We start from the raw sequence: 11,198 nt of genomic DNA on the forward strand, positions 1-11,198 counted from the left end.
CAAGTGATCTCCCACTTTGTTTCCATTTTGCCATTCACTTATGGCAGCAGATATGTGTAACAATGAGAGACGACGGTCTCGTTCTTGCCGATACGTACAATGTTGGCATTGTGGTCACACAAGGCACATTAGGCGCCGTTGTTTCAGGCGTATGAGACAGCAGCGGAGATCTATCCATGGTGCACATGAGGTTTTGACACATGCTAGAGCAGTGGCTTCATACACCAGTGGAACGATGATGTTATATTTGCCTTTAGCGTTCCTCCTGATTACATGTCTTTGAGCAGTGACACTTCTCCACGTTGGTTGCTAGATGAGGATGCAGTTTTTCATATCACACTGCATCATGACTGGTTTAGCACCTTTTTTAGTGGTAGTTTTGGTTGATTACACTTGGCCGATGGTTGGCGTTTGACATAGAGGGTGCAGGAGACGTTGTTTGTCTTTGCCCAATGGTGCGTCATACACACTACGACATGTGCGCTACGTTCCTTAGCTGAGACAGAGCTTGATCTCAGTGAGACAGCTAGCAGATTTTGGTTGTCAGATATTGCTTAGAGAGCAGTCTTTCCAAATGCATTGCAATTCATTAGAGATTGTCAAAGGAACCCGTAGTGACCTGGCATATCATATGCATGTGTCTGAGGTTCGACACGGTGTAGTCTCAATTTTGTTGTTGGCATGCTTTGAGCGAGAGATGAAACGAGTCTCTTTTGCAGGTGAGCTCCACCATGCACATGAGATAGAGCATTTAGCTGTGCAGGACGTGCCAGTAGACTCTATAGAGACAGAGATAGAGCGACAGTGCTCTAGTGAGACACAGTAGGTGTTGTCTGAGTTTTTGCAGGCAGAGGTAAACCATGTCTGCTCCCTAGAGACATAGATAGAGCAGTCGAAAAACGTGGAGTTGTTTGATATGCTCATGTTAGAGGCTGATGAGTTGGTTCAGGACGCACAATTTTGCCTATGGGTGAGATGGACGTAGCTTTTCCAGTGTCGGTATTGACACATCCATACGAGATGGGTAGTCTTGATGATGCAGTGGATTGCAGATAGCGCAGGGGAGGCAAGTACAGTCAGGTTTGCGCAAATTTCGTCAGCGTTCGCGTGTCTCATGTTCGACTTGTTAATGTCGAGGCCCGATCTACCAGCTGTAGTGGGACCACTTGCAAGCAGGGATTGTCAATCGTGGGATGGCTGACACTAGCGTGATGTATAGTGGAGTTTTGCAGACCATACAAAGTAGTTTGCAGGATTTACATGCAGACTCTAGCGTGGGTACGCATGCTCGCCTACCACTAGAGCCGATATGATTGCATTGAGATCGACAGAGTGAGCCAGTGGACATAGGTTGAGAGAGTCTCTCACTTAGTTTCTTGTACATACTAGTAGTTTAGTTAGTAGGTCTCACTTATCGGTGTGTCGCCTTTAAGTGGGAGTTTGTTGGGGTAAAAGCGTTGCACCTTTGCTCGGGCCAATGTCCGACCGTCCACCCACGTGTGTACATACCCTTATTCTTCATATAGAAAGAATAAGGAGCTCGTCACTCTTACTTACTGAGGTTGAGGTTGTTCCATCCACAACGCCTCGTGTTCTCCCCTTTCCCGCACGCACTGCATCGGACCGCGCACATGCACTCACATTAATGCCTACCAACATTGAGCCAAACTAAAGCTTGCAAATTGTTTAACTCATTGGGTTGTCTGCATAAATTAGCTTCTTCCACATCAAGAGAGAGAGCCGCCTTGAGCCCGGGCAAGAAAGAACGGGGGGAGGGGGGCTTGACGGGTTATTGATGTCTCTCCCTATGCCTTGTGCTATCATTATATATACTAAACGATGATGAGAGCCGTCAATTTTTTGGGTGACGGCTCACCGATGGCCACCTGTCCCCCCCACCTCCCAAGATGGGTCACGCACACTCGTGTTTCTAAGAGTAGGCACCAAAAAGTGACGACTCACCGATCAGCCCCCCCCCCCCCCCCCCCAAAGGATGGGTCACGTGCACTCGTTCAGGTTGTGGCGCGCCAAAAAAGTCACAAGAGAGAATAGTTTTGTAGCATCAAATACTCCAAATAAGAAATGCCACGTGCTTGACCCAACCTTCCAGCCAAAAACTCGCACATTTCTTGTGAAGCTTTTGACAAGAAATTCTAGAAAGTTACATGCGATGGCATGCAGGCACACCACGTAGTGATGATACCACCTCACCACGCCCCTCGCTTATTACTCTCTGCTGCGAATAAAGGCAAGAAGCTTTCTCCTCTGCAGAAGTCAAGCTTCCTCGCCTTCAATTTACACACACATTAGCCAGAGGTATGCTGCTTGCGTCTCGCTCTCTTCATCGGTACTGTAGTAATGTAGCCAATCGAGTAACGGCTTTGCGACATGCTTTTTTTCTCCTCGGACTAGCAGCTGCCATAGCCTGATCATCTCTAACTCCTCTCACCTATTTATCAGACAGTTACATCCATCTCTGCGCTGGATTGGAGGTGCTGCTTTTGGGCAAGGTACCTGCTATATTACCCGTATCCCTGTGAGAGGGATGGCTACCGGTGGAAAGAAGTTCCCCCCTCAGGAGCAAGAAGAGCAGCCTGGTCGTGAGCATGAGATGCAACCTCAGCCTGAGTTTGTTCGGCCCACCTACAAGCCAGCCGACAAATTAGTGGTAAGTGGCATTGCTCACAGTGCTTGTGTGCTCATGTGGCATGGCATTAGGTGCAGAAGTGGACTCTGTCGATAAACCTCCATTGTTTGCATTTGTCTCTTTCAGCTGACATAATGCATTTGTTGTGCGTGCGCATACATATGATGTCGGTCAAGCTTGCACATGGCCATGCGCATGGGTTGAATGCTGGGTTCGATATACATGTGTAAGAGAAAGGGAGAGAGAGAGAGGGAGAGAGCACGCAGAGGCGTGGGCAAGAAGGCGATGATTTATTAACTACCAGAGAGGTTGTTATATACACAAGGATGAGGTAGTTACAAGTCACGTGCATTGGGATGCGAACCATTGTGCTGACTCAGGTGATGACTGTGTGATGACATGGATTATTAATCGTCCAACACGCCCCCGTAAGACATGTCGTCATACAAAGGGCATGCATGTGTAAAGTGTGAGATTCAATCTATATGCTTTGGGAAGATGCAATATGCTTATGCAATTATGCAATTTCCAGATAGCATCTTGGTGTGACTACCAAGGTCTTTAACCTGGATCAAGATTCTCCTTCATTAGATTGTTGAGGTCCCACTTGTGAATCAATGAAGCTAGAATACCAGGAAAGTCAGCTTTGAAATCAGCATGAAGAGTTTTAGTTCTTGAAACTTGAACACCATCATATCGCCCCCGCAAGTGAAAGAAGTAGACTGCTTCATGGTTGCTGATTTTGCGCCCCCGTAAGAGAATGAGTTGTAAATTGAGCTGAGTGTAGCATGCTTGGAAAGTTGTTGCCTCGGTTGCTACCAAATTGAGCAGATGGATCTCGACGAGAGGTAGTGGAGTAGGGTCAACATTACCGCCAGGGTCAAAGGGGGTTGAAGGTGAAGGTCTTGGTGAGGGAAGTTGATTCAAGCCTGTAGAATTGAGTTGAGTGTTGCTTTGGTAGAGGCCCTCAAAAGAGAGAGGTTGGAAGTACTGATCACTGTCAGCAGGTGCATGACCATTGAGTGGGGCAAGAGAAGCTTGACGAAGTGGTCCATGCATCGTGCAAAGTTGACGGAGAATGGATGTGATCTGAGCAGCACCAGATGCAAGGTGATGAGTGTTTGTTTCTAGATCGTCCCGCCTGCGAGGTTGGAGGGCATTCAAGGGTTTCGGACTGGAGCTACATCTGTGAAAGCGTCCTTTGCAGTAGGTGAGTAGGTGCATGATGAGCCGCTGGCTTCAAGAGACCGTGAAGCCAGCCGCCTGGCTCTGCTGGTTTGAACCAGGGTCATGGAAGCGGTAGGAGCAGCAGGTGAAGGAACCAAGGCGGGGTGCTTGGCGGTAGAAAAGATCACCGAGGGTTGCTCAGTGTGAGCAGCAAGATGAGCCAAAGAGGTGGCATTGACATTATCATCATGAGCACCATGAAGGTGTGCAGGTTGACAGGTGTTTACTGGGCCGGTAGCAGCAGCATCGTCGACCGCAGGTGTAGTGGGGTTGGCAAGATCATGGAAAGTTGGGTGGGCTGCGCCAGAAAGGGGCCGTCGAGCCTGAGTGGATTGAACCACAGCATGGTCGGCAGCAGCTTGGAAGGTTTGACTGGTGTGGCCAGCACCATTGGCATCATGTCGAGCAGAACCAGGTTTGTTTTCCGCAGCAGGGACTTCGTCGATTGCAGCGGGAGTTTCAGAAGCGTCTGCAGCAAGTGTTGCAGCAGCGTCGACAGCAAATGGTTCAGCAGCGTTTGCACTTGTTGCATCAAAGGCAGCAGAAAGTGTTGCAACAGCAGTAGCATCTGCAAGGGCAGCAGGAACAAAGTCTACCGCAGCAGGCTCGTCGTCTACAGCATGGTGTTTGTCTGCAGTAGGGCCTTCGTCTTCAGTAGGGTATTGGACCTCCAAGTTCCCAAGGAAGACATCAATGATGGTTACATAACCATCACAATCAGCACCTGCGGCTGGGCAGAGGAAAGGGTAAGCGGCTATGACTGCGCCGTCTGTATGGAGAATTGGCGCCTCAAGGGGAGAGCAAGGCAGGGGTGCGCCAGAGTTGTCTGTGTCTGTAGGTGTTGCAGCAACATCTTCGCCGGCAGCCAGGCTGGCAGTTGTCATGGCCGCAGGGGTGGCGGCTGCCACAGTTGCGCAGGTATTTCAAAACCGTCTACAGCAGATGGTTCAGGGGCGTCATCTTCTGCAGGAGGTTTGTCGGCTGCAGGAGGCGTGGGACCCTTCACAGTTGCACGGAAGGCAGCAAGATGTAATTGGTCTGCAGGGGCTGCATCACGGGGCGCTACAAAGTGTATTGCAGCATGGTGTACGTGTGTAGCAGCGGCATCTGCAGGGCTGGTTGCTTGATCTGAGACAGGTGCGGCTACAGCATCTGCTTCGGTAGCATGATTGACATCGACATGAGAATCTTCGTCTGCAGCAGGGTCTTGGGTGTCCAAGTTCCCAAGGAAAGCGGCTATGATGGTAGCATCACCATCAGGCCGGGTTGGAAGTGCGGCGCTTTGCCACAGCAGGGGTTGCGAAGCAGGAGGCATGGCGTGCTTGCCGCAGGGCAGCGAGGAGAACCAGCCATGAGGCTCTTCGCCATAGCTGCAAGGTATGCGCAGGAGGCATGGTGGGGTCTGGTACAGGGCAGCCAGGGTCGCCTGCAGCTCTGATACCATGTAAGAGAAAGGGAGAGAGAGAGAGGGAGAGAGAGCACGCAGAGGCGTGGGCAAGAAGGCGATGATTCATTAACTACCAGAGAGGTTGTTATATACACAAGGATGAGGTAGTTACAAGTCACGTGCATTGGGATGCGAACCGTTGTGCTGACTTAGGTGATGACTGTGTGATGACATGGATTATTAATCGTCCAACAACATGCGCACATAGGATGTCTACAAATGTGCTGCATTGAAAATTGTACTTGCGCACATTAGGATGTCTACATGGGCTGAATGCTAGCTTTGATGTACATGTGCACATAGGATATCTCCACATATGCTGCATTGAACAATTCGATTGCGCTCGCCCTCACTTGTATGTATACGGATGCTTGTACTTATGCTACTTTGAGAATTCCATTGTATGTATTGCTAGGTAGCATGTAAAGATGCACACACGTATTATCTGCCGAACTAAATCAAACGCTAGCATTCTCCAAAATAAACATCTGGTAGAATGTGTGGATTAGTCCAGATTGTATACATTGCTAATTACAATGCTCTATAATTGTGCAATGCTGATTTTCTGTGCATTACATCTAGGGGAAAATAGCAGTTGTGACCGGTGGTGATTCTGGCATTGGACGTTCAGTTGCTTGCTACTTTGCACTTGAGGGTGCAACGGTTGCCATAACGTATGTGCCGGAAAAAGAAGAGAAGGATGCGACTGAGACTCTTGATATGCTGAAGAACAAGTACAAGCATCCGCAAGCCAAGGGTGATCCCATCAAAATTGGGGTGGACCTCGGATATGATGAAAACTGCAAGAAGGTGAAGTTAAAAAATTGGCTTAATTATTGCATTATATATAGCTGTTAGTGATGTTAATCGTCGAGAATGTTTCCCCTTGAGTTGTCTGAACCACAAGTTTTTTGTTAAGCCTATGAAATGTGTGAATATTTAAATCTTCAAATATTTACAGGAATGGATGTTTGCATTTAAAAGTCCTCAAAATCAATCATTTTCCGGTGGTTTGACATGTGCATAAGTTGTTTGTCCTATGCATTATTTCTGAGGAACTAAATTTGTCTCAAAATCATTCATTTTGCGGTGGTTTGACATGTGCATAAGTTTGTTATATGCATTTTGAGTAATTAAAGGTGTCTCAAAAAATCATTCATTTTGCGGAGGTTTGACATGGGCATAAATTGTTTTGTCTAGTATCATTTTTTGAGTAACTAAATTTGTCTCAAAATCATTCATTTTGCGGATGATGTTTGTCCTACGCATTTGAGTGAGGAATTAGTTTGTTCCAAAATCAATTATTCTGCAAGAGGTTTGTTATGTGTTTAGGTAGTTCGTCCTATGCATTAAGTAGTTTGACTATATACTGGAGATTTGGTGAATTCAAATGATAAGAGTTAATGCATTTTTGTACAATTGATGAAGGGTTTTTAATTCATTATTTGTTGGAGATTTCACATGTTTAAAAGGTAGTCACCCTTGCGCACACAAAATTATGCCTACACTTGACTAGCTTCCCTCTACACTGCCATACCCCCAACATTCACTCATTTTTGTAATGTCAATGAGGGGATTACTTGTTTGACTCAAGGATCTCTCTGCAGACTCTTATGGGCTCTATTAACGTAGTTGTGTGTGTCCTAGCGTCTTTCCAACTTGTGATTGTTGTAATCTTATCAATAATAATTGTCAAGAAGATTTACTTGTTTACTTGAGGATGTGATTTGAACTCTCATCATCTGAACTGTGGCAACTTATGGCTAGTAGCTATATATTTATGTGATGTAATGCTTTGCGAAAGGGGTTCTTCTCATAGTTACCAGAAGTGGAAAATTGGAACGCGAAATGAGGAAGGGAAAGGGGCATGCTTTGCCATTCCCTCTTACAGAGTTCACATCTAAACATAGAATGGGGATTCAGAACAGGGAATGTAAGTTTGCAAATGGCCATTCCCCATAACTATGGAACTTCTTCTGAAATCTAGCTAGCAAATGAGCTATACAAATGACTCACACTTGACCCTAGTCTACGCATTAGGGTGGAGTAGTCTCAGTGGTTCACCTTTCATAAATCATTCATTAATTGCAGTCAAAGGGTATAAAAGGTGCCTTTACTTGCATGCTATGAGATATTATGAAAGGACCCCCTTACTTTTTTGATGGGTTTTTCTTTTCAAATTGCAATGAAATGCAGCTCTTAAAAATTTGTGTGCAGATCTACTACTATGTGTGCGTGTACATATATGTGTGTGTATTAAACATCTCAAGGTTGTAATGCTTAGGTGAAATTGTGTTTATGAGGTTTTGGAGCTTGTAGGACTGAATTATCATGGTATACGCAGGTAGTCCAGCAAGTGATTGATACCTATGGTTGCATTGACATTCTCGTAAACAATGCAGCAGAGCAGCACATGGTTCCTGGCATTGAAAACATCAGCGTAGAACAAGTGGAGCGAGTGTTCAAAACGAACATCTTCTCCCACTTTTATCTCATTAAGTGAGCTCATCTTTCCTTCCTACTTTTCTTGAATTTGTTAAGTGCTCAATCAGGTAAATATGTATATGTATACACACATATATGTATGCATATGCATATATGTGTACATGTATGTGTGTATACACATACATATGTCCGTGTGTGTTTTATTCAAATATTTTATGTATATGCAAATGTGCATATGTTATGTCACTTTTGTTACATATGCAAATGTGGTCTCTCTGTTTCTGATGTGAAATTATGGTTTGTTGGGTACGTAGGTATGCTGTGAAGCACATGAAAGAAGGTAGTTGCATCATCAATACCTCATCAGTTAATGCATACAAGGGAAACGCGAGCCTGCTTGATTATACATCAACAAAGGGGGCAATTGTTGCTTTGACAAGAGGATTGGCTCTGCACCTTGTTGGGCGAGGGATACGAGTAAATGGTAGGAATATCAATGATGGGCATTTCAGCCATGTTCTTTCATCTATGTTTCTATGACTTTCTGAAAGTACTGGAGAGGGCAAGTTAAATAGTCAGGGGAACCTGTGTGTAGGTGTCGCCCCTGGGCCCATCTGGACACCCCTCATCCCTTCCTCATTTTCCGGGAAGAAGGTGGAGAGCTTTGGAGAACAAGTTCCTATGAAGAGGGCTGCACAGCCAGCTGAGGTGGGGCCTTCCTATGTCTTCCTTGCCTCCGAGGATGCTTCATACTACACTGGCCAGTTTCTTCATCCTAACGGTATGTGGTTTTGAGTTAATTACTTTGTGTGGTTTGCACTTGTTCCAGTCCATATGCATCTTCCATATTGTCAGGTAGGCCATTAATGTGCATGTTCCATGTCGTCAAGTAGGCCATAGTGTGATCTGGCGAATTTGTAGAGAGAGAGCCCAAAATGCTGGCGAGCCACTGAATGAGATTACAGATACAAGGGGTCAGGCGCCAGGGGGGTCCCTATATAGCACATAGATACCTCAACCTAGATAATAGACTTGTCACGCCATAAAATGGTAATAAACTGGCCAGGGGAGTAAATCTGGTCCTCGGCTGGACAAACCTAAGGAAAATGTGCAAAATACAACCTCACCCGGGGAATCCTAGAAATGGGGGTCTTGCCTCATGCTAGCCTACCGGGTGGGCACATACATGTCTCATACTTGTGGAGAAGGTACCTCAATTAAAATTATGGCTGGGCACAGCCACAAAACATCCCTCTTTCCTTGAACTGCCCTTAGGAGGGAGATACTGGAGCAACCACAGTACAGAAGGTGAAATTCTTAATAACTTCGACCTTGTTTCATATCTTGCAAAATGGCTATCAGAACGGCATAGCCCTCGAAGAGAGATATCCATCAGCCATAGATACAGCATTAACCTTAGGAATTAATTTTCTGGTTATCGTTTTGTGTTTGAATTTATCTTATTACAATGAAATCTGTTTCACTTGGTAGCATCCCTATCTGCTACGAACAAATTGGGAAGTGGAAGCTCAAAAAAACTTCCACTTCCTACATTCATATTATCGCCTCATTGCTGTGTGAGCATAGAAGGAAGGTTTTAAAAGAGTTCTGCAATTAGGATGTGCATTCAACTTTAGGAATTATGGGAAGAGATCATTGCACTGGCAAAGTACATCCGAGGCACTTCAATGGCCGAGCATTGCCGCATGATATGTCAATTGACGTAGAGGCAGATGGTTACCTCATAATAGCCAATGGCTATGTTGAGCGTCCCAGCACAAGAGTTAATTTAATGCAAGACCAACTAATCATACACACACAGACCATTGGCTATTATGAGAGAACCATCGGGCGCTGATAGATTGCGAGCGCTAGTGCCATGAAGGCACTAGCGAACACCCTTCAAAATTTCAGACCGGAGGAATCAAAGGGTTTTCACTTGCCACGTGGGGCGTTGAGCGATCGAAAGTGAATTGGATGGGTGACCATCTTCCTCAGTTGACATAGAGGAAGATGATTACCTCATAATAGCCAATGGCTATGTTGAGCATCCCAGCATAATAGTTAGTTTAATGCAACGACAATGAGTGCTCGCATGATGCATGTTTCCCTTGGTCTGTATTTTCTCTTGTACATGTATGCCCTCAATTACACCCACGTTTTTCCCCGGGGTTAGGGACATGACAGTGGGTTGGCTATCGATGATGGATTGACAATGGAACCGAAGCCAGCCGCGCCGGGCAAGCTGCTCTATATGGTTTCAGATGGACCCTGACAAGGGTCATAGCGTGCTGTGGGGGGTATGGAGTGTAGACTGGGTGGGGGCTTCCTGCAGTCTCATCGGCCGTTCAAGAGGATCACCACTCTTGCAATAGTTGGTCATATGCAAGACCAAGTAATCACACACACACACAGACCAAGTGTAATACAATACAACTATTGCTTGCCATGACGCCATGTTTCCCTTCCGTCTATCTTCTGTCATAAAATTGCACAAGGTGGTGGTAAGAATGATCCAGATTTGTTTCAAGTCTTATTGTTGTGATATGTTGTTTACATGTTTCGCGTCTTGTTGTTGTGGTCCTAATAATCATTAAGTGCATGATATAGTGCTTGCAGGTTTGTGTCCTTAAAATTAGTGATTGTGTCCTCGTACGAAGAGGAGTTTTGCCTTTGTTTGTTTGCAAGTTTTGCCATATCTGAAATTTGTGAATGCAGGTGGAGTGGTGGTGAATGCGTAGGGTACAGTGCAAGCTTTTGAACACTTTTTTGAGTGCTGAAGGGCCTGGTATATGCAATAGGGCCATGTGCTAAACAATAATGTAGCTTCCTTGTAATCTTGCCCTCCACTTGATAGCTCATGTGGGGGTATTGTACATATTTAGGAGGAATATGGGGAAAAGAAGTTTCCACAATTATCTAGTGTAACTAATTATCTTTGAAAGAGTGAAGTAATTTACCATCATTAAAGTAATGACTGAAAATGAACTGTTTTGCACTATTTGAAGCAAACACGGATATTATATTAAGTAAACATCTTCGAATGTGTACTTGGGTCTTGCAACTGTTTCTCTCTCACCCCTAAATCAGTTTTTGTTTTTAATGGGTCTTTACTTTATATTTCAATTCACAACTACATTCCGAGGTTGCCTATAAAAATTTTAGAGGTTGCCTATAAAAATTTTATAGACTTGTTTTAGACGGGGAAACGTCTTCAAATTAGCATCCATACGCTAGAAGATTTGAAGAGTGATTCATTTTCTCTCATTCAAAATAAAGTTTTTGGCAAGTCTTGGTTGGTACTACCCTCATTGTCTATATCTAAATGATGAGAGTAGTCGGGGGATTTATCGTCACTTTTGGTGCGGGTCATGCAATGGGAGCATGGAGCAACATTTGCAATGTAGAAATTTAACAAACCACTATACGTGT

General features: G+C 45.1%; 1 protein-coding gene across 2 annotated transcripts; it reads left to right on the forward strand.

The window, feature by feature from the left end:
* The first annotated feature begins 2,161 nt into the window (after positions 1-2,161).
* On the forward strand, positions 2,162-10,816 carry LOC147447946 (glucose and ribitol dehydrogenase-like). 2 transcript variants are annotated; one of them, XM_086523847.1, is made up of 7 exons: positions 2,162-2,316; positions 2,461-2,668; positions 5,904-6,131; positions 7,666-7,820; positions 8,081-8,250; positions 8,362-8,547; positions 10,485-10,816. In XM_086523847.1, exons 2-7 carry the CDS (start codon positions 2,546-2,548, stop codon positions 10,505-10,507), a joined length of 885 nt encoding a protein of 294 aa, XP_086379973.1. In that variant the 5' UTR covers positions 2,162-2,316; positions 2,461-2,545; the 3' UTR covers positions 10,508-10,816. The 2 variants fall into 2 exon arrangements, with proteins under 2 accessions (XP_086379973.1, XP_086379972.1); XM_086523846.1 differs by having other exon boundaries at positions 2,263-2,668.
* The last annotated feature ends 382 nt before the right edge of the window (positions 10,817-11,198 follow it).

This window comes from Adiantum capillus-veneris, chromosome 11 (assembly GCF_014529385.1).
Source record: "Adiantum capillus-veneris isolate H3 chromosome 11, ASM1452938v2, whole genome shotgun sequence".
NCBI classification, from domain to species: Eukaryota; Viridiplantae; Streptophyta; class Polypodiopsida; order Polypodiales; family Pteridaceae; genus Adiantum; species Adiantum capillus-veneris.